The sequence below is a fragment of the Archocentrus centrarchus genome, chromosome 10, assembly GCF_007364275.1.
Source record: "Archocentrus centrarchus isolate MPI-CPG fArcCen1 chromosome 10, fArcCen1, whole genome shotgun sequence".
Classification (NCBI taxonomy): domain Eukaryota; kingdom Metazoa; phylum Chordata; class Actinopteri; order Cichliformes; family Cichlidae; genus Archocentrus; species Archocentrus centrarchus.
The window spans coordinates 7,123,731-7,147,610 of NC_044355.1; the positions used below are offsets into that span (position 1 = coordinate 7,123,731).

The 23,880-nt window shown below is 41.6% G+C and overlaps 2 protein-coding genes across 2 annotated transcripts; both read right to left on the reverse strand.

Moving 5' to 3' along the window:
- Positions 1–721: 721 nt before the first annotated feature.
- LOC115787110 (uncharacterized) lies at positions 722–1,901 on the reverse strand. Its single transcript, XM_030739683.1, has 4 exons — positions 1,831–1,901; positions 1,351–1,695; positions 910–1,254; positions 722–786 (listed from the first exon to the last, which is right to left on the reverse strand). The coding sequence occupies exons 1-4, from the start codon at positions 1,871–1,873 to the stop codon at positions 722–724; spliced, it is 798 nt and encodes a 265-aa protein (XP_030595543.1). The 5' UTR covers positions 1,874–1,901.
- A 9,713-nt stretch (positions 1,902–11,614) lies between these two features.
- On the reverse strand, positions 11,615–14,558 carry LOC115787111 (uncharacterized). Its single transcript, XM_030739684.1, has 4 exons — positions 14,473–14,558; positions 12,464–12,846; positions 12,023–12,367; positions 11,615–11,706 (listed from the first exon to the last, which is right to left on the reverse strand). The coding sequence occupies exons 1-4, from the start codon at positions 14,556–14,558 to the stop codon at positions 11,615–11,617; spliced, it is 906 nt and encodes a 301-aa protein (XP_030595544.1).
- Positions 14,559–23,880: the final 9,322 nt, after the last annotated feature.

The window sequence follows — 23,880 nt, forward strand, 5'->3', positions numbered from 1 at the left end:
GTCGTATAAAAGTATCTGAGTGTGTGAACTACTGTGTTCATCCCATGATAAACCGTTCGACCATTCAAACTCCAAAGTTGTTCAGTAGGTTATATCCAAAAATGCAGTTTTTAGGGGACATTTTCATCTGATCCAAAAATTGCATGCAAATTCATATATACCCTTGTACATTTTAGTCACTCAAGAGTCTTTGTGACACTAGCAGAATATTTGGAATCAAATATAGTTATTCGTTCATCCCGGACACCTCCCTGATTTATTGCATAATGGATAAGAAATTAAACTTACTAAGTGCCTAAAAGTATTACAAATACTGTAATGGACCTACCTTTACCATTTTTAAAAACTTTCTGACTTTTGCAGAAAATAAAGATAGCATTCACAGTCACACTGCAGGCCAAAAGCACACCCAGTGCAACGACAACCGGGTCGAGTTTTGCTCCTGGAAAAGACACGCAGCATTAAATTCATGGTCATTCACTTCAGAACTGGAATAAAAGAATGTGCAGACTTTATTCTGATTAGTCTTTAGCATAATGACAGAGAACTAGGAGAACAATTGTTACGCACAAGCAAATGCATTACACATAGCAGCATTATATATAAGTATTATTTTTTCTTTATAAAATGTTGCATCATAAATTTAATGCCTCCAACCAATAATATCATAATGCAATGGTTAAACGTGGGTTTAAATGATAACAATGAGAATATGGAACAGCTAAAGAGAATGCAGGTATTGATCAAAGTCATCAGTAGTGGTAGTCTGATGGCACGTCCATACGACTGGTATGAAAGAAGTTTATAAGAAGTTTAATAAGTTTCTTTAGATTTCCCTTAAAAAAATTTCTAAGCACTGTTAAAGTTTAAGATGTGATAGAGATTTAACAATCTGACATTAAAACGTACTTGCATTAACTTGAGTTCCGTCACCAAACAGGATCTGTCCACATGTGACCACTGCACAGTAGTAGGTCCCGGCATCAGAGGAGTTATGAATAGTTTTGGATAAACTGTAGACGCAGGAGCTTCCCTCTTGTTTCTGACTGCAGTGTCTGTGAGTGTGGATAATGGTAGAATGGGATTGTCCTGATCCCGCTCTGAACCAGTACACTCTGTGTTCATCCGGACACTGGAACGTGTTTTCTTTGTTACTGGGGAAAAATGAACACTGGAGAGTCACAGAGTTGCCTGGCTGGACTGATGCTGCCTCCGGAGATTGTTTTATGTAGACTGATTTCTGCTCACTGTGATCTGGGGATGTTGAGTAAAAGGCAGTGATAAAAACATTAGAATTGATTAAAGTGATTAAAAAGTGATGTATGAAAAGAAATATATAACACAGTTTACCATGTACAGCCAAGTAGATGCTTGTATTAAAACTCTGTGAATAAGCTGATCCATACTGACAGAAATATGATGCTTCATCCTCTTTATGGACATTTCTTATGGTAAGAAAATACTGAGACTGCCCCTCTGATACTGTGAAACGATCGTTGTTAAATGGTTCGCTTAGTTTTTGTTTGGTATAAGATCCTGTAGCAACTGTCTGGACCATATATCCAGGAGTCTGCTTAAACCAGTGAACAAATTTTCCTTCCTTCTCTGTGACCGAACACTGCAAAGTAACATTTCCTCCAACTTTGACTTCAATTAAAGGCATCTGGAGGGCAACCTCTGCACTTTGAATCACAGCTGAAAAAAACAGACAAAAGAGACAAAACCAATACATTTTAAATATCCATCAAAAATTTAAAAAATGGTATTGTTCTTAAATTATACTGTACCTCTAAAATCTGTTTAAAGAACATTAGATCAGCTTTCACTTACCTGTTGTAGTAAAAAGAATCAAAGCAAACTGTACTCCAATCATTGTGGTAAAACACCCTTGTCTTGCACGACTGATGCCTTCCTACCTAAATGAAGGTTTAGTGACAAGATTGTCAAAGTGTACAAAGTGGAAATCATCCTGATTGGCTGAAACACAGAAAAAGCACTCCTCCAAGGTTCAGCAAATCTATGGTCAGTTTTTAGTGACTCCTACTTGCATATGCAGTTATTGTAGTTATTCTTTGCTTGTGCGATTAGTTGTTTACAAATGCAGTTTTGTCAGTTTAAAAAAGTCAGTTGTGACATGCTTAGGTGGAATACTACGTTTCAACAATGATCATAATGTCCTTTAACATAGACTGACTTTAACATAGAAAACAACATCTGAAATGGGACAAACACCTTGTTATAACCATTTCAGTCCCATTGTTCTGTTTTCTAAAATAATGATGACTTGTTTATTGTTTATTGATTGGTTTTTGGCTTTTATTTTGTTTTGTTTTGTCAATTTTATTAAGTAAACGTTCACTCTCAGGACCTTCAGGACATTCACTCCAGCATCTCTAAAGTCTGAATTCATTAAATTCTGTCTGATGTAGTGTTCCCTAAATGTATCCAGTAGCGCAAAAAGTAAGTTTACCCTATACACCTCATTCATTCACAACATAAACACATACACTTACAAGTTTGGCGGGGGGAGGGGGGGTGGGTCATCTCACACCCCGATTTCTTACACCTCGCCCGGGGTGGGGGTTGGGTGGTTCCTTGGGGGGCTGGCGGCGTCTTGGGGTCACTGTTGGCCCTGGGGTGGTTTCCACTCACCCCATCTTCAGAGGGTGGGTAGCTATGGATGAATGTGTGTCTTTGTATTTGTCACAGTCTTCGTGAGTATGGGTGGGCAAGTGGATGTGTACGTATGGTGTATCTATGTTTATATGTGTGTGGGTGAGTGTGTTTGTGCATAAATGTGTACCCGGGTGTGCTTGCAGGTGTGCGTGTGGTTGTATGTTTGGCTGGACCTGGGTCTGGGCCTGTGCCTTGCCTCCTGGCCGCTCCTTGCTGGTTGCCTCTCCCCCCCTGCCCCCCTGGGGTGTGGGTACCTCCGGGTTCCTGGGTGGGGCTGGATGTTGTGATGTGTTTAGTGACCTGCTTCCCTGGGGGCTGCGGCGCGGGGCTGCATTGGCTTCTTCGGCGTGGTGGTGGTGGTGGGGGCTCTGTGGGGGCTCGGGCGGCCGGGGGGCCCTGGGGCCCTGCTGCCGGCCGTGCAGGGGGCTGGCCGCTGGGGGGGGGCTGGCTTCTTTTTGCCTCAGATTCTCTGGTGTCCTTGCTCCTTGACTACTGTCAAAAAAAGTAAGTTTACAGTGGTGACGGGGAGTGTACGTAGATCTCTTGATTTCCATGCAGTGTAGATCAGACCTGAAATTTGCCACTTAGCACTTAACACTCGCGCCAGAGACAAAGTAAGGTGTAAGAAAATGCAACTTTTCAGACGAGTCACACTTGTTCACAAACACTTTCTTTCCTAATTGTGCTTTACTTGTCTGATCTTAACTTTATTTGTCTTTACTGCATGTATAATACAAGGGGAGAAGTTAGAAACGTACTTAAACCTTTCAGAAAGTGTTGTCACTGGGCATTATCAGGCCTATAAGAATCACCAATAACAATGGGCTGTTGTGCAATAGGATCGACAGAAACACTACACAACTTTTTGTAATTTCATCAAAATCTTTAAAACATGCATTTATGTTTCAACAAGGTATTTGCCAGAAAGGAATGTAAGTTATAGCTCCTAATAATAAACAATTTCTGTACTTATAGTAAGGCTGAAAAAAAAATTACTTAACCTTGACGAAGTCTTCATCAGTACTGTTTGGATGTAGCGTGTGAGTGATTTTACTGTTGTTTGACTTTGACTCTTTCAGACATTAAATACTCAATGCTCTCCAGGAAAGCTGAAAAGTTTCATTGTTCTGTGATGTACTGCGACTTCTACAGATATTTCCTTTCCATTCTTTTGAACTGCTTTGCAGACACTGAATGCTTCAGGCTTTAACAGGATATGCAGTGAGATCAGATGTACAGGAAGAAAGACTTATTTTAAGCTTGACTAGTGGATGTTAAATTGCACTTGACTTGCCTTTATGTTATTTATACTGCAAACCAAAAACAGCTGAACCAAATACATTTGTTTTTGTTTGAAAGGCTAATGTGGTATTTTGTTCATAACTTTATTTCCTAGTGAGTCCTCTTCATTGTCACGCGGGGTGACAAAAAGAATAAGGAAGTGAAGAAGTACACACAATACCACTTACTCTCATGAGGAGTCAGCACTTGCATAGGACAAGTTTCAGCTGTCTTCTGTGTTTTAATGTAGTTCTGAAATGTGATTATGGAAATTTCACATTTGCATTTGTTTTTATGTATAGACTTAGTACAACATACTTTTAAAATGTGTTCATTCTGATTGTAGGGGGATTTTTGAATGTTGGAGAAATGTATACTGGGTGCTTTCCATTGTTCTCAGTCTTAGTGAAAGGCTATGTTCATAACTTTGTGGTTCTACTTTAATACACGATGTTGAACGTGACCGCTACAGTGCATTTATTCAGGCTGTCATTCAATCTTATCCTAATTAAATATGAACTGCTTATCTGTCCTTTGAAACATTTATCTATGAATTCACAGCCTTAAATATCTAAAGGAAATGAGTAAATTAGGGAAAAACTAGCAAAAAAGAAAAAAGCACAAAAACAGACAAGTTCTATGAGAAAACTTGATGATTTATGACGTTTTTTTAAATCACTTTTTGATAAACCTGTGCTCATCCTCTTACACCTCAGTCTGCTGTTGTGCTTACTGAATGTGAAGGTTCTCAGTCATGCAGGTCATGGTAGTGGGGGCTGTCCCCTTGGAGGACCACCTCTAAGGGGACGCCCTGACTAAGGGTTTATTTCTGGGACTCGCTAGAAGTTGTTCTAGAACTGAAAAAAGCCTCTTGGACGAGAGGCAAAAAAGTAACTAAATAAGTCCAGTTGCCTTCTTTTCAAGCTTGCTAGACTCTTGTGTTTATTGTTATCTCACTGTACTTAACTTTTTGGTTTTAAATCATCAAAAAACTGAGTGTATTTTATTTGGTGATGCCGCTGCCATAGACACCAGTGTTCTGCCCTTTAAGTTAAACACTACAGTTAAAAATCTTGGAGTCTTGTTTGATCAGGAATTCAATTTTGACAAACAGATTAACTCTGTAGTCCAAACTAGTTTTTATTACTTGCGTCTACTGACTAAAGTCAAATCTTTTGTAGATCGCACTGATTTAGAGAGGGCAATTCACGCTCTTATTAGTTCCAGACTTGACTATTGCAACAGCCTTTATATTGGTCTTCGTCAATCTTCCCTGAGACGACTTCAACTCGTCCAAAATGCTGCTGCTCGTCTCTTAACTAACACCCCTAGACGTGATCATATTACGCCTACTTTGTTCAATCTCCATTGGCTTCCTGTTCATTATAGAATTCATTTTAAAATCTTATTGTTTGTTTTTAAAGTGTTGAATGGATTGGCCCCACCATACTTATCAGATCTTTTAAGTTTTGCTGTATACGAGAGATCTTTGAGGTCTTCTAATCGTCTTTTATTAGATGTCCCAAGAACCAGGTTAAAGTATTGGGGTGATCGGGCCTTTTCAGTGGCTGCACCCCAACTGTGGAACAGGCTTCCTTTAGATTTCCGACTTATTTCGGATCTGAAAATTTTTAAATCTAAACTTAAGACTTATTTGTTTAAACAGGCTTTTAATACCATGTAATGGAACGATCTTATTTTTGTCTTCTGTGATGTAATATTATTTATATTTAATGTAATTGATTTATTTTATTGTATATTTGTAAAGTGCTTTGGTCACCTTGTCAGTTGTGTTAAGCGCTATATAAATGAATAAATGAATGAATGAATCTTCATCAAGAGGTTGAAATAAGGAGTTTGAAAGATCAGAAGTTTGATAGAATAAAATATTTTGTAGCACAATTCATAATGCACAAACAGACACTACTGCAGAGGCACAATAATATTATAATACATAGTAATAAACAGAAAAATAACAGATTATGTTAATAGAAGAATTGAACTAAGTTTGTGGGTGGTAAATAAACAGCCTTATTTTAATATATTTAATATTTTAATAATTATTACTTCAAAGCGAGATTAGTAATTTGCAGAATTTAATCAAAGCCAAGCGAGAAGCAGGTATTTGTACAATACAGAATATTGCATAGAACAACATAATACACCAACATCATAACACAATGGATATATATATATATATATATATATATATATATATATATATATATATATATATATATATATATATATATTGAACTAAATCAGGACTTTCACTGCATATGTTATAGAGTTAGAGCCAAAAATCCTGATGCAATTTCCACAACAGCAACTTGAAAACTCTGAAAAAAATGAATGCACCAGACTTGTTTTCAAACATGGACCTGTACTATAGTGTTTAGACTGACATGTCAAAATTTAAATCAGTAACTGGGGGAATGAGCTCACACAGACCATTTTAAAGTCTGTAAAACAGACCCCTGGATCAAATGTTAAATTTGGGTCCAGATTTTCTCAGCAGGTGAAGTTAAAAGCTTCCATTGCTAAAATGTGGTGATGGGACTACAAAGTTCTGCAGGTGATTTACTGATTTCTAAGTAAGTAGCTATTTCACTCTGTGAATGACTGACCCAATGTACCAATAGCAGTGCAACTTAGTTGGTCAAAAATAACAAGACCCGATGAGGGAGTGAGGAATATACTAACTAAAAAGTAACAGTGTAAGCACAGGTTTTATGTGTGTTACTCTCTAAAAAAAGCATGGCAAAAAGCTTCAATATGTTTTTAATATAAGGTTCTTCTCATGTTAGAAATTGCTAGGATTGGGATCTTGTAGGCTGAGACAGCTGTTTTCTGGATAAATCTGACTCCTCAGGTGAGCACTAGTATGCATCCAGAGGAGGACTGCGTTATTAAAAATATTCCACCATATGAACCTGAAATATGTACATAACAGCTGATCTGTTCAATGTGCAGAAGAACACAGCTTTTGTTACTATTCCGCATTTTTAAGTGCTTTTTTTTTTTTTGGCACTGCATACCATGTGATGCTGCAGATATTTAATATCACAGATTGTCACATCACCATTAGTAAATTCTACTCTGGATCTATGTAAGGATTTCCATGTTGTGGATTCAGAAATCTTGGCTGTTTAACAAAATAAAGCTTCAGTCTCTTGATAGAATAAGAACTGCGATCACAATCACACAGAGAGCCAACAATGTCCCAAGCACAATGACAACTGGGTCCCATTTATCTCCTGAAATCAGAAAAGAACATATTATATCATCCATCCATCCATTTTCTTACGCATATTATATTATTGCCAAGGCAAGATTTGAAAGCAAACCCTCATTTACTTGATCAAGTTTTATGTAGCATATTTTTTATAAATTGGAAAAAAAAACACTGAACCTCAAGAAATCATTGTTGTGAAGTAAAAAGCAGTGATAAAAACATTAGAATTGATGGTGTGATTAAAAAGTGATGTACAAAAAGGAAATATATAACATAGTTTACCATTTACAGCCAAGTAGATGCTTGTATTAAAACTCTGTGAATAAGCTGATCCATACTGACAGAAATATGATGCTTCATCCTCTTTATGGACATTTCTTATGGTAAGAAAATACTGAGACTTCCCCTCCGATACTGTGAAACAATCGTTGTTAAATGGTTCGCTTAGTTTTTGTTTGGTATAAGATCCCGTAGCAACTGTCTGGACCATATATCCAGGAGTCTGCTTAAACCAGTGAACAAATTTTCCTTCCTTCTCTGTGACCGAACACTGCAAAGTAACATTTCCACCAACTTTGACTTCAATTAAAGGCATCTGGAGGGCAACCTCTGCACTTTGAATCACAGCTGAAGAAAACAGACAAAAGAGACAAAACCAATACATTTTAAATATCGTCCATCAAAATTTTAAAAATGGTATTGTTCTTAAATTATACTGTACCTCTAAAATCTGTTTAAAGAACATTAGATCAGCTTTCACTTACCTGTTGTAGTAAAAAGAATCAAAGCAATCTGTACTCCAATCATTGTGGTAAAACACCCTTGTCTTGCACGACTGATGCCTTCCTACCTAAATGAAGGTTTAGTGACAAGATTGTCAAAGTGTACAAAGTGGAAATCATCCTAATTGGCTAAAACACAGAAAAAGCACTCCTCCAAGGTTCAGCAAATCTATGGTCAGTTTTTAGTGACTCCTACTTGCATATGCAGTTATTATAGTTATTCCTTGCTTGTTCGATTAGTTGTTTGCAAATGCAGTTTTGTCAGTTTAAAAAAGTCAGCTGTGACATGCTTAGGTGGAATACTGCGTTTCAAAAATGATCATAATGTTCTTTAAGCCTGACTTCAACATTTATAGAAAACAGCATCTGAAACAGGACAAACACCTTGTTATAACCATTTCAGTCCTGCTGTTCTGTTTTCTAAAGTAATGATGACTTGTTTATTGTTTGGTTTGTGGATTTTGTTTTCTCTTGTCAATTTTATTAAGTAAACGTTCACTCTCAGGACCTTCAGGACATTCAGTCCAGCATCTCTAAATTCTGAATTCATTAAATTCTGTCTGATGTAGTGTGCCCAAAATGTATCCAGTAGTGCAAAAAGTAAGTTTACAGTGGTGACGGGGAGTGTACGTAGATCTCTTGATTTCCATGCAGTGTAGATCAGACCTGAAATTTGCCACTTAGCACTTAACACTTACGCCAGCGGCAAGGTAAGGTGTAAGAAAATGCAACTTTTCAGACGAGTCACACTTGTTCACAAACACCTGCTTTCTTAATTGTGCTTTACTTGTCTGATCTTAACTTTATTTGTCTTTACTGCATGTATAATACAAGGAGAGAAGTTAGAAATGTACTTAAACCTTTCAGAAAGTGTTGTCACTGGGCATTATCAGGCCTGTAAGAATCACCAATAACAATGTGCTGTTGTGCAATAGGATCGAAGGAAACAGTACACAACTTTTTGTAATTTCATCAAAATCTTTAAAACATGCATTTATGTTTCAACAAGGTATTTGCCAGAAAGGAATGTAAGTTATAGCTCCTTCTAAGTATTTCTGTACTTGTAGTAAGGCTAAAAAAAATGACTTAACCTTAAGGAAGTCTTCATCAAAACTGTTTGGATGTAGCGTGTGAGTGATTTTACTGTTGTTTGACTTTGACTCTTTCAGACATTAAATACTCAATGCTCTCTCCAGAAAAGTTGAAAAGTTTCATTGTCCTGTAATGTACTGTGACTTCTACAGATATTTCCTTTCCATTCTTTTGAACTGCTTTGCAGACACTAAATGCTTCAGGCTTTAACAGGATATGCAGTGAGGTCAGATGTACAGGAAGAAAGACTTATTTTAAGCTTGACTAGTGGATGTTAAATTGCACTTGACTTGCCTTTATGTTATTTATACTGCAAACCAAAAACAGCTGAACCAAATACATTTGTTTTTGTTTGATAGGCTAATGTGGTATTTTGTTCATAACTTTATTTCCTAGTGAGTCCTCTTCATTGTCACGCGGGGTGACAAAAAGAATAAGGAAGTGAAGAAGTACACACAATACCACTTACTCTCATGAGGAGTCAGCACTTGCATAGGACAAGTTTCAGCTGTCTTCTGTGTTTTAATGTAGTTCTGAAATGTGATTATGGAAATTTCACATTTGCATTTGTTTTTATGTATAGACTTAGTACAACATACTTTTAAAATGTGTTCATTCTGATTGTAGGGGGATTTTTGAATGTTGGAGAAATGTATACTGGGTGCTTTCCATTGTTCTCAGTCTTAGTGAAAGGCTATGTTCATAACTTTGTGGTTCTACTTTAATACACGATGTTGAACGTGACCGCTACAGTGCATTTATTCAGGCTGTCATTCAATCTTATCCTAATTAAATATGAACTGCTTATCTGTCCTTTGAAACATTTATCTATGAATTCACAGCCTTAAATATCTAAAGGAAATGAGTAAATGAGGGAAAAACTAGCAAAAAAGAAAAAAGCACAAAAACAGACAAGTTCTATGAGAAAACTTGATGACTTATGATGTTTTTTTTAAATCACTTTTTGATAAACCTGTGCTCATCCTCTTACACCTCAGTCTGCTGTTGTGCTTACTGAATGTGAAGGTTCTCAGACATGCAGGTCATGGTAGTGGGGGCTGTCCCCTTGGAGGACCACCTCTAAGGGGACGGCCCTGACTAAGGGTTTATTTCTGGGACTCGCTAGAAGTTGTTCTAGAACTGAAAAAAGCCTCTTGGACGAGAGGCAAAAAAAAAAACTAAAGAAGTTCAGTTGCCTTCTTTTCAAGCTTACTAGACTCCTGTGTTTATTGTTATCTCACTGTACTTATCTTCATGAAGAGGTTGAAATAAGGAGTTTGAAAGATCAGAAGTTTGATAGAATAAAATATTTTGTAGCACAATTCATAATGCACAAACAGACACTACTGCAGAGGCACAATAATATTATAATACATAGTAATAAACAGAAAAATAACAGATTATGTTAATAGAAGAATTGAACTAAGTTTGTGGGTGGTAAATAAACAGCCTTATTTTAATATATTTAATATTTTAATAATTATTACTTCAAAGCGAGATTAGTACTTTGCAGAATTTAATCAAAGCCAAGCGAGAAGCAGGTATTTGTACAATACAGAATATTGCATAGAACAACATAATACACCAACATCATGACACAATGGATATATATATATATATATATATATATATATATATATATATATATATATATATATATATATATATATATATATATACACTGATGCAATTTCCACAACAGCAACTTGAAAACTCTGAAAAAAATGAATGCACCAGACTTGTTTCCAAACATGGACCTGTACTATAGTGTTTAGACTGACATCATGTCAAAATTTAAATCAGTAACTGGGGGAATGAGCTCACACAGACCATTTTAAAGTCTGTAAAACAGACCCCTGGATCAAATGTTAAATTTGGGTCCAGATTTTCTCAGCAGGTGAAGTTAAAAGCTTCCATTGCTAAAATGTGGTGATGGGACTACAAAGTTCTGCAGGTGATTTACTGATTTCTAAGTAAGTAGCTATTTCACTCTGTGAATGACTGACCCAATGTACCAATAGCAGTGCAACTTAGTTGGTCAAAAATTACAAGACCCGATGAGGGAGTGAGGAATATACTAACTAAAAAGTAACAGTGTAAGCACAGGTTTTATGTGTGTTACTCTCTAAAAAAGCATGGCAAAAAGCTTCAATATGTTTTTAATATAAGGTTCTTCTCATGTTAGAAATTGCTAGGATTGGGATCTTGTAGGCTGAGACAGCTGTTCTCTGGATAAATCTGACTCCTCAGGTGAGCACAAGTATGCATCCAGAGGAGGACTGCGTTATTAAAAATATTCCACCATATGAACCTGAAATATGTACATAACAGCTGATCTGTTCAATGTGCAGAAGAACACAGCTTTTGTTACTATTCCGCATTTTTAAGTGCTTTTTTTTTTTTTTTTTTGGCACTGCATACCATGTGATGCTGCAGATATTTAATATCACAGATTGTCACATCACCATTAGTAAATTCTACTCTGGATCTATGTAAGGATTTCCATGTTGTGGATTCAGAAATCTTGGCTGTTTAACAAAATAAAGCTTCAGTCTCTTGATAGAATAAGAACTGCAATCACAATCACACAGAGAGCCAACAGTGTCCCAAGCACAATGACAACTGGGTCCCATTTATCTCCTGAAATCAGAAAAGAACATATTATATCATCCATCCATCCATTTTCTTACGCATATTATATTATTGCCAAGGCAAGATTTGAAAGCAAACCCTCATTTACTTTATCAAGTTTTATGTAGCATATTTTGTATAAATTGAAAAAAAAAAACACTAAACCTCAAGAAATCATTGCTTTGAAGGTCAAATCATATTTTTTGCTTTTTAAATTGTTTAGTAGGCAAAAATATATTAAACCTTACATGATTCAACACATTTAAACAAGTTTTTTTTAAAGGAATTAAAATTAAATTTCTTTGATAATGCAGCAAATACATACTTGTCTCAACTTGAGTTCCGTCACCAAACAGGATCTGTCCACATGTGACCACTGCACAGTAGTAGGTCCCAGCCTCAGAGGAGTTATGAATAGTTTTGGATAAACTGTAGACGCAGGAGCTTCCCTCTTGTTGCTGACTGCAGTGTCTGTGAGTGTGGATAATGGTAGAATGGGATTGTCCTGATCCCGCTCTGAACCAGTACACTCTGTGTTCATCCAGACACTGGAACGTGTTTTCTTTGTTACTGGGGAAAAATGAACACTGGAGAGTCACAGAGTTGCCTGGCTGGACTGATGCTGCCTCCGGAGATTGTTTTATGTAGACTGATTTCTGCTCACTGTGATCTGGGGATGTTGAGTAAAAGGCAGTGATAAAAACATTAGAATTGATTAAAGTGATTAAAAAGTGATGTATGAAAAGAAATATATAACACAGTTTACCATGTACAGCCAAGTAGATGCTTGTATTAAAACTCTGTGAATAAGCTGATCCATACTGACAGAAATATGATGCTTCATCCTCTTTATGGACATTTCTTATGGTAAGAAAATACTGAGACTGCCCCTCTGATACTGTGAAACGATCGTTGTTAAATGGTTCGCTTAGTTTTTGTTTGGTATAAGATCCCGTAGCAACTGTCTGGACCATATATCCAGGAGTCTGCTTAAACCAGTGAACAAATTTTCCTTCCTTCTCTGTGACCGAACACTGCAAAGTAACATTTCCTCCAACTTTGACTTCAATTAAAGGCATCTGGAGGGCAACCTCTGCACTTTGAATCACAGCTGAAGAAAACAGACAAAAGAGACAAAACCAATAAATGCTAAATATCTTCTATCAAAATTGTAAATGGCATTGACTTTTAAGTTTGCTGTAATTGTCAAAAAAAAACTACTAGATCAGGTTTCACTTACTTATTGTAGTAAAAAGAATCAAAGCAGTCTGCCCTCCAATCATTGTGGTAAACAGACCCTTGTCTTGCACCTAAATGAAGCTTTAGTCACTAGATCATCAGAGTGTAGCCAGCAGAAATCGTGCTGATTGGCTGAAATGGTGTTAATACACTTCCTTCGAAATTCAGGAACCATGAGTGGTTGTTTGCTGCTGTTTGACTGGTTGATGTTTAAAATATGTATTTTTAAAAATGCTGTTTTTATTTTTAAATTAATAAAATACTTCACAAAAAAAGCTTTTATTGAATATTAAGAATATGGACGGAATGACTGATCACTAATTTTTTTTTTTTTTTTTAAGATTTTTGTGGCTTCATGGTGTTTTGTTTTTGTTTCTGCATTTTTGTTGTTTTTTTAAAGCCAGCATATGGCTCATTGGTATTACTATTGGTACTATTGGTATTACTGCACTGTGACATGCAGGTTTGAAATAAACTCCAATCTGACTTGTTCTTCTAAAGTTTGTGGCACAAATGATTTTTGTCATTAGTAAGAACACCTCTTGACTAACATGTTGCTGTTGCCCTGCCCCGCCTCAGCTTTATGAGGAAAATCTGATGATTTATGACTGTTATGGTTGGCATGACTTGGATTTTTAGACCAGAAATGCACAGTTCATCTCAGAACTGTACATTTTCTGTGTTCCTTTCTATGTTGAAGGAGCCATATGTGCACATGAACTCCACCAGAACAGCCCCTGACCCAAATGAGCCTGTTTATTAGGTAGCCGGTGGTAAGTTAACTTCAGTCTTGTGAATGACAGAAGATGGTGTCCCAATTAATGGACCCCAGTGATCTTGAATGGGGTGGAAACAGAGACATATTCACATTAAAAGAAAGAGCAAAAACAGGGGACAAAATAAATATCCATCCATCCGCTTATCCTGTTCAGGGTCGCCGGGGGGGCTGGAGCCTATCCCAGCTGTCATAGGGCGAGAGGCAGGGTACAACCTGGACAGGTCGCCAGCCTGTCACAGGGCTAATACAGAGAGACAAACAACCTTTCACACTCACACTCTCATTCACACCTATGGGCAATTTGGAGTAGCCATTTAACCTAACCCCAGTAAGTGCATGTCTTTGGACTGTGGGAGGAAACCGGAGTAACCGGAGGAGAACATGCCAACTCCACACAGAGAGAGGGAGAAGCCTGGGCCAAGCTGGAATTGAACCCAGGCCTTCCAGATGGTATTCTAACTGTGAGGCAGCAGTGCTAACCACTAAATAATGGTTAGCACTGCTAAATAATGTAAATAAAATAAAAATGGTGGTGGTGGTGGGTTATTTCTGTAAAATCGTGCTTGTTATTTTGTGATTCCTTTATAATACATATAAAACAGATAAAAATAATTATGACTGGAAATAATAATTCATTATTCTTATTTCACCACCATTTCACTACCAACCAAGTCCTACAGCAACTGCACTTGCTTCCAGTTAAATTCCAAATTCTTCTGTATACATTCAAGGCCATTCACAACATAGCTCCTTCCTACCTGATCTTCTTCCAATCGTCACCTCCTCCTCCATTCTTCTTCTTCCATCTGCCTTGCTGTACCCCCCCTCCCTGCCTCAGCACCATGGGGAACAGAGCTTTTTCCCATTCTGCTCCCCAACTGCAGAACTTTCTCCCACCTGACACCCACAGTATCAATTTTCTCCCTGTCTTCAAATCACAACTCAAAACTCACCTTTTAACACAGGTGGGAAGTAACGAAGTACAAATACTTTGTTACTGTACTTAAGTAGATTTTTCAGGTATCTGTACTTTACTTGACTATTTATTTTTCTGACTACTTTTTACTTTTACTCCCTACATGTTTACACAAATATCGGTACTTTCTACTCCTTACATTTTCAAAACAGGTTTGTTACTTCAGGTTTAACGCATCTGAGAAGTTTGCATTTCCGGTCACTGTGCTGTCAAGCATCAAACAACCTGAGCCTAAATGAAGGAACAATAATTCAATTCAATTCAATTCAATTTTATTTATATAGCACCAAATCACAACAAACTGTCGCCTCAAGGCGCTTTGTATTGTGGGTAAAGACCCTACAATAATACAGAGAAAACCCAACAGTCAAAACGACCCCCTATGAGCAAGCACTTGGCGACAGTGGAAAGGAAAAACTCCCTTTTAACAGGAAGAAACCTCCAGCAGAACCAGGCTCAGGGAGGGGCAGTCATCTGCCGCGACCGGTTGGGCTGAGGGGAGAGAAAGACATGCTGTGGAAGAGAGCCAGAGATTAATATCAATTAATGATTAAATGCAGAGTGGAGTATAAACAAAGTAAATAAGGTGAATGAGAAACAGTGCATTATGGGAACCCCCCAGCAGACTAGGCCTATAGCAGCATAACTAAGGGATGGTTCAGGGTCACCTGATCCAGCCCTAACTATAAGCTTTATCATAAAGGAAAGTTTTAAGCCTAATCTTAAAAATAGAGAGGGTGTCTGTCTCCCGAATCCAAGCTGGAAGCTGGTTCCACAGAAGAGGCGCCTGAAAGCTGAAGGCTCTGCCTCCCATTCTACTCTTAAGTATCCTAAGAACCACAAGTAAGCCAGCAGTCTGAGAGCGAAGTGCTCTGTTGGGGTGATATGGTACTATGAGGTCTTTGAGATAAGATGGTGCCTGATTATTCAAGACCTTGTATGTGAGGAGAAGAATTTTAAATTCTATTCTAGATTTAACAGGGAGCCAATGAAGAGAAGCCAATATGGGAGAAATATGCTCTCTCTTTCTAGTCCCTGTCAGTACTCTAGCTGCAGCATTTTGGATCAGCTGAAGGCTTTTCAGAAAGCTTTTAGGACAGCCTGATAATAATGAATTACAATAATCCAGCCTAGAAGTAATAAATGCATGAATGAGCTTTTCAGCATCACTCTGAGAAAGGATGTTTCTAATTTTAGAAATATTGCGCAAATGCAAAAAAGCGGTCCTACATATTTGTTTAATATGTGCATTGAAGGACATATCCTGGTCAAAAATGACTCCAAGATTTCTCACAGTGTTACTGGAGGCCAAAGTAATGCCATCCAGAGTAAGTATCTGGTTAGACACCATGTTTCTAAGATTTGTGGGGCCGAGAACAAGAATTTCAGTTTTATCTGAATTTAGAAGCAGGAAATTAGAGGTCATCCAGGCCTTAATATCTTTAAGACATTCCTGCAGTTTAACTATTTGATGTGTGTCATCTGGCTTCATTGATAGGTAAAGCTGAGTATCATCTGCATAACAATGAAAATTGATGCAGTGCTTTCTAATAATACTGCCTAAGGGAAGCATGTATAATGTAAATAAAATTGGTCCTAGCACAGAACCCTGTGGAACTCCATAATTAACCTTAGTGTGTGAAGAAGACTCCCCATTTACATGAACAAATTGGAGTCTATGAGATAAATATGATTCAAACCACTGCAGTGCAGTACCTTTAATACTGTAGCGTCCCTCAAACAGACCACAGCGAAAGCTTGTGCCAGTTTACTTGCTGTTTATTTGGAACCAAACACAGGCTACTGTAGGCCGTAGCCAACGCCAAAACAACAGAACTGTTCCTAGGAACTACTGCAATGCTCATCAGCCGTCTCTCTCCCTCTCTCGCACGCGGGCCCCAGCCCACACTCCCACCCCCCATGCACTCAGCCAATCACCAGCATGTTCTCTTGTAGACTCTCTATTATAGGTAACTAGAATGATTGACAAGCTTTGCAGCCTCTAAGTCATTACACATTTAAGGACACGCAGTTAATCCTATTGCTGCAGTGTAAGAGTGCCTCTGCCTTAACTAAATAGGAATTCTGAACACTATAACGTTAACACATCAAGAACTTATAACTCAGTCTGTTACACTACCCCGGCCCCTCAAAGTCCCTCGCCCACGAGGGGCAGATAAAGTCTCTCAGATGACCAGGCAGCCTGTGAAGTCTCCTAGGGCGAGAGCATCCAGAGGAAGGAGCAGGCAGGGATGGAGAAGGGCCCAGGCAACGAGGCAACAGGGCTGCATCAGAGGGGGCCACTGGCCCAGGAGACACAGGGCTCACGGAATGTGGGTTTGAAACAGGGGAATCAGGCGAGGCCACATTGTTGGTGGGAGGACCTGTAGACTCCGGGTCTGCCTGTGATCCACTAAGTTGCCCCAGGAAAGTAGCTGTGCCCTGATAGGGAGCCAGTCTGTCACGGTGTAGGGCAACCTTCCGTCCCCTTGGGGGTAATTGGACCCTGTACACCACCTCCCCTAAGCGCTCCAGAATCTTACAGGGCCCAATCCAATCACTGTCCAGTTTGGGGCACCTACCCTTCTTCCTCTGGGGACTATACACCCAGACCAATTCTCTAACATTGAAATGTCGGCCCCTGGCGTGTATGTCATAGTTCCTCTTTTGCCTTGCCCCTGCACTCAACAGTTTCCCCCTTGCAAAGTCATGTGCAGACTCCATGCGATCCTGAAGCTTCCTTGCATACTCGGGTCCTGGTGGGACCCCAGCAGTGTCAGGGGGTCTGCCCATCATCATATCTGCAGGAGTCCGAATCTCCCTGCCCAACATCAGTAGGGCAGGGGAACAAGAAGTGGAGTCTTGGGCTGCTGAGCGATAAGCCATGAGGACCAGGGGAATGTGAGCATCCCAGTCTCGCTGGTGTTTAGCCGTTACTATCGCTAGCTGCTCAGCCAGTGTGCGGTTAAATCTTTCAACGAGTCCATCACTCTGTGGATGGAGGGGTGTTGTACGGGTCTTATGAGAGCCCAATTTCTCACACATGGCCGCAAACACACGGGACTCAAAGTTCCTGCCCTGGTCCGTATGGATTGCTTCTGGTGCCCCGAACCTGCTAAACATCCCCTCCACCAGTGCATCCACAATGGTCTCAGCTTCCTGGTCAGGCAGGCTGTATGCCTCTGGCCACTTTGTGAAGTAGTCCATGGCTGTGAGGACATAGCGGTTTCCACTCTCTGTACGGGGAAAAGGACCCAGGACATCAATTCCCACCCTCTCCATGGGGTATCCCGCCGGAAACTGCTGGAGTTGGGCATGAGACCTGGCCACTGGGCCTTTTCGTGCTGTACAGCTGTCGCAGCGGCGGCAGTAGTCCTCCACATCACGCCTATGCTGGCCCCAATAGAAACCCTGCTGGAGGCGGCGAAGCGTCTTGGTGACCCCAAAGTGGCCAGACCCTGGGGCCCCATGCATCGCCTGAAGCACTGTCCCCCGCAGTGTTCGTGGCACTACCAATTGCCACCTCGTTTCTCCTGTGGCCGGCTCTATCCAGCCCCTTTGCAGCATCCCATCGTTCCGCCGTAAAGCATCAAACATGGACCAGAGTCCTTTTGTGGCCCGTGATAACATGGCAATCTTCTCCCACTGGGGTTTTTTCTGCTCCTCAACCCACTGGAGTACCGGGCTGATGTCAGCATCCTCCTCCTGTTGGCGCTTCCACTCTTCTGCATCCACAGCAACCAGCCCCCAACTGTAAGACTGTTCCCCCAAACCTGCCACTGCACACCTTACGTCAGGCTGCGATTGGTCCCTCTCCTGAACCTCCTTTCTCTCACAGTAGTGGCATCCATCTGGGTCACAGGGTCTGCGGGATAGTGCATCTGCATTTCCGTGGCGGCCCCCAGGTCTGTGTACCACCTCGAAATCATAAGCCTGCAGTTCCTCGATCCAGCGTGCTAGCTGTCCTTCTGGCTCTTTAAAAGACATAAGCCACTGCAAGGCAGCATGGTCGGTCCTGATGGTGAAATTGAGGCCCCCGAGGTAGTACTTAAAGTGCCGTATGGCGCAGACAACTGCAAGCAACTCCCTCCTGGTGACGCAGTAGCGGCGTTCAGCCTTACTGAAAATCCTGCTGTGGTAGGCAACCACTCTCTCTCCATCTGGTGTCACCTGGGCCAGCACAGCACCTAATCCAACACTGCTGGCATCAGTATCGAGGACAAAAGGCAGTGTGGGGTCAGGGGGAGAAAGCACCGGGGCCTCAACCAGAGCTTTCTGCAGTGAGGTGAAAGCTGCCTGGCATTCCGCTCTCCACTGGAAAGCCACACCTTTTTGGAGCAGGCGGAACAGTGGTGCGGCTATGCAGGAGAAGCCCCTCACAAACCTTCTATAGTAGGATGCCAAGCCCAGGAAGCTCTTTAAGTCCTGCACGGATCTGGGGGTGGGCCAGTCCCTCACAGCTTGGATCTTATCGTCTATGGTGCCAACCCCCCCGGCTCCCAGTTTGTGGCCCAGGAACGTGACTTCACGACGCACGAAGCAGCATTTCTGTGGGTGGAGTTTTAACCCTGCTGCTGCTACCCTCTCCAAAACCTGCCTAAGGGCCCCCAGGGCACCATGGAAGGAGGTACTGTGGACAAGAATGTCGTCAAGGTACACCACACACTCTCTGCGTGGGATACCAGCAAGCACCTTGTCCATGAGTCTCTCAAATGTGGCAGGGGCATTGCAGAGGCCAAAAGGAAGGACTTTAAACTGCCATAAGCCCCCACTGGTGATGAACGCAGTCTTTGGTTTGGCCTCAAGGGCAAGGGGTACCTGCCAATATCCACTGCGCAGGTCCAAGGATGAGAACCATGAAGATCCTGCCACCGTGTCCAGGGTTTCATCAATACGTGGAAGGGGATATGGGTCTTTTTTAGTCACTTTATTCAGTGGTCGGAAATCTATGCAGAACCGCCAATCATCCTTAGACTTCTTCGGAACCATAACAACTGGGGAGGCCCAAGAGCTGGTGGATGGTTCAATGAGCCCAGCCCGTTGCATCTCTTGCAGGGCCTTGTCTGCTGCAGCCTGTCTAGCCAAGGGGAGGCGTCTAGGCCTCATCCGAATGGGTTGTGCATCTCCAGTGTTGATGTCATGTTGAATGAGGTCAGTTCGGCCCACATCACCTTCTGAGAGGGAGAAGCAGTCCTTAAAGTCCAGTAAAAGCTGCCATAGAGCGCCCTGTTCACTGGCAGTCAGTCCATCACAGTTCTTCCTCCACACCTCCCTCACAACTGAAACTCTCACTTCCTGATCAGGTTGTTTAGCAGGGGGGAAAAATGAGCAGAGATTAATGTCGGCTACAGGTGAAGTCGGAGCAGCAGGATCACTGGGGAAGGCAAGGCTGGGGGTCGCGTCCGGTGATGATTTGGCTGTCAGCACAGTAATGGTATGGGCTGCTGGGCAGTCTGGTTGAGGTGGCCGCCGTGACATCTGGATAATGTGTCCGTCCGGGAAGGAGAGCGTTCCTCTATTGGTATCAATAACACAGTCCAGTGCCCCAAGAATGTCCAGTCCCAGAATACAGTCCTCAAGGTTTGCTACCCACACCAAGCAGCGGACTGACTTCCTCCCAACACCCAGGGTTAACAATGCCTCCCCCAACATGGGGGCCCGCTCCCCTGTTACTGTCTGGAGCTTCACTGTAGTAGGAAGGACAGTTGTTCCATTTCTGACAACATCAGGTCTCACCAGGGTCGCTGAAGACCCTGTGTCCACTAGGGCTGAGCAGCATAGTCCATCAACCTCAACTGGGGCATACCAGCAGTTCCCAACCCAAGTCCGGCCTAATGAAACAAGCTGCTCTGACAGCCCATCGCTAGCCCCAGCGGATTGTCGCCCGTAGTCCACATACTGAGCTGTTCCTCCATGCACGGAGGACCGGGACACAGCTCCAGGGTCCCGCATTGTCCCGGTTATGCGGACCCTTCCCCATTTCCCTGGTCCCTGGGGGTGCGGGGGCAGTCTCGGGCTAGGTGGCCCGGCTGTCCGCATCCCCAGCAGACCCCAGGCCGCCTCCTCGACCGTTGTTCTTTCTGTAGTGTGACAGCCCTCACCAGCTGGGTCAGTTCCTCTGCCCACGCAGGTTTAGCAGTGCCTGGCCCCATCCCGCTCGTGGTTCCCGCAGGTGATGGTCTTCCCAGTTCGGTTAGGGAATTATTGCTCCCAGCACACAACAGCTCCCTCTCCATGGCTAGTTCCAGGGCCTCTTGGAGAGACCTGGGATGAGCCAACAGTGTCTGGGTTCGCAGGTGGTCCGGCTGCAGAGCTTGGAGGAAGTGGTCCCGGGCTAGTTCGCACTGAATGGCAGGGGGCATATGGGCATAGGTCCGGTGAACCAGTCCCTCGATATCATTAGCCAGGTCTCGAATTTGCTCTCCTGGCCGCCGTCGCCGGCTGCACAGTTCAGAGCGGAGCAAGCTTGGAGTGGAGCACGAACCAAACCGCCTCTTCAAAGCCCCGACCAGAGCCTCGTAATCACTCCTATCCTCTGGGCTCAACAGCAACAGGCTTGACAGGGCATCACCAGTAAGGCACATAGCTAACTGGAGGGCTTTCTCTTCAGTGGACCACCTCCCAGCCCGCGCCAACAATTCAAACTGTGCATGAAAGGCTTCCCAGTCGGCCTTGCCATCATACCTAGGGGTCTTCATAGAGGCGCAGAAGGGGTTCCCACGCGCATGCATGTCACACTCAGTACTCCCAACAGCTGTCCCACAGGCGGCACGGTGGACACCCGAGCGATTAGAGCATGAAAAGCCAGCTTCATTAGCCATATTGGCAGTCATTTGCCTCACCTGCTCTCTGTGCTCTGCAAACATCCAGTCCCCAGCTGAGCTGGAATGTCTGCGTGCATCTGTGTCAGTTTCCCGCTTAATCTTGGAGCAGTCTACTGGAAGCATTGTTGTTACTAGCCACCAAGCTCTGCAGCCCACACAGTAAGAAAAAGGCGGGAAAAGGGAAAAAAAAATCCAAAGGCGAGCTTTCCGTTTACTTCTGACACCAGTTGTAGCGTCCCTCAAACAGACCACAGCGAAAGCTTGTGCCAGTTTACTTGCTGTTTATTTGGAACCAAACACAGGCTACTGTAGGCCGTAGCCAACGCCAAAACAACAGAACTGTTCCTAGGAACTACTGCAATGCTCATCAGCCGTCTCTCTCCCTCTCTCGCACGCGGGCCCCAGCCCACACTCCCACCCCCCATGCACTCAGCCAATGACCAGCATGTTCTCTTGTAGACTCTCTATTATAGGTAACTAGAATGATTGACAAGCTTTGCAGCCTCTAAGTCATTACACATTTAAGGACACGCAGTTAATCCTATTGCTGCAGTGTAAGAGTGCCTCTGCCTTAACTAAATAGGAATTCTGAACACTATAACGTTAACACATCAAGAACTTATAACTCAGTCTGTTACAATACCTATAGCAAGCTCTAATCTCTGTAATAAAATGTTATGGTCAACAGTATCAAAAGCTGCACTGAGGTCCAACAGGACAAGAACAGAGATGAGTCCACTGTCAGAGGCTGTAAGAAGATCATTTGTAACCTTCACTAATGCTGTTTCTGTACTGTGATGAATTCTGAAACCTGACTGAAACTCTTCAAATAAACCGTTCCTCTGCAGATGATCAGTTAGCTGTTTTACAACTACTCTTTCAAGAATCTTTGAGAGAAAAGGAAGGTTGGAGATTGGCCTATAATTAGCTAAGACAGCTGGGTCAAGTGATGGCTTTTTAAGCAGAGGTTTAATTACAGCCACCTTGAAGGTCTGTGGTACATAGCCAACTAATAAAGACTGATTGATCATTTTTAAGATTGAAGCATCAATAATTGGAAAGACTTCTTTGAACAGTCTAGTAGGAATGGGATCTAATAAACATGTTGCTGGTTTGGAGGAAGTAACTATTGAAGTTAACTCTGAAAGATCAACTGGAGCAAAAGAGTCTAAACAAATACCAGCAGTGCTGAAAACAGCCGAACATGAAGAATAATCTTTGAGATGGTTATGAATAATTTTTTCTCGAATGTCTAAAATTTTATTTGTAAAGAAATTCATGAAGTCACTACTAGTTAACGTGAAAGGAATACTCGGCTCTACAGAGCTCTGACTCTTTGTCAGCCTGGCTACAGTGCTGAAAAGAAACCTGGGGTTGTTCTTATTTTCTTCAATTAATGATGAGTAGTAAGATGTCCTAGCTTTACGGAGGGCTTTTTTATATAGCAACAAACTCTTTTTCCAGGCTAAATGAGCATCTTCTAATTTAGTGAGACGCCATTCCCTCTCCAGCTTTCGGGTTATCTGCTTTAAGCTGTGCGTTTGTGAATTATACCACGGAGTCAGGCACTTCTGATTTGAAGCTTTCCTTTTCAGAGGAGCCACAGTATCCAAAGTTATACGCAGTGAGGATGTAAAACTATTGACGAGATAATCAACCTCACTGGGAGCAGAGTTTAGGTAGCTGCTCTGCACTGTGTTGGCACATGGCACTGAAGAGCATAACAATGAAGGAATTAGATCCTTAAACTTAGTTACAGCACTTTCAGAAAGACTTCTACTGTAATTAAACTTATTCCCCACTGCTGTATAATCCATTAAAGTAAATGTAAATGTTACTAAGAAATGATCAGACAGGAGGGGGCTTTCAGGGAATACTGTTAAGTCTTCAGTTTCTATGCCATATGTTAGGACAAGATCCAGAGTATGATTAAAGTGGTGGGTGGGCTCCTTTACATTTTGAGAGAAGCCAATTGAATCTAACAATAGATTAAATGCAGTGTTGAGGCTGTCATTCTCAGCATCTACATGGATGTTGAAATCACCCACTATAATTATTTTATCTGAACTGAGCACTAAATCAGATAAAAAGTCTGAGAAATCAGACAGAAACTCTGAGTAGGGACCAGGTGGACGATAGATAATAACAAATAAAACAGGTTTTTGATTTTCCCAATTAGGATGGACAAGACTAAGAGTCAGGCTTTCAAAAGAATGAAAACTTTGTCTGGGTCTCTGATTAATTAATAAGCTGGAATTGAAGATTGCAGCTAATCCTCCTCCTCGACCTGTGCTTCGAGCATTCTGACAGTTACTGTGACTCGGGGGTGTTGATTCATTTAAACTAACATATTCATCCTGCTGTAA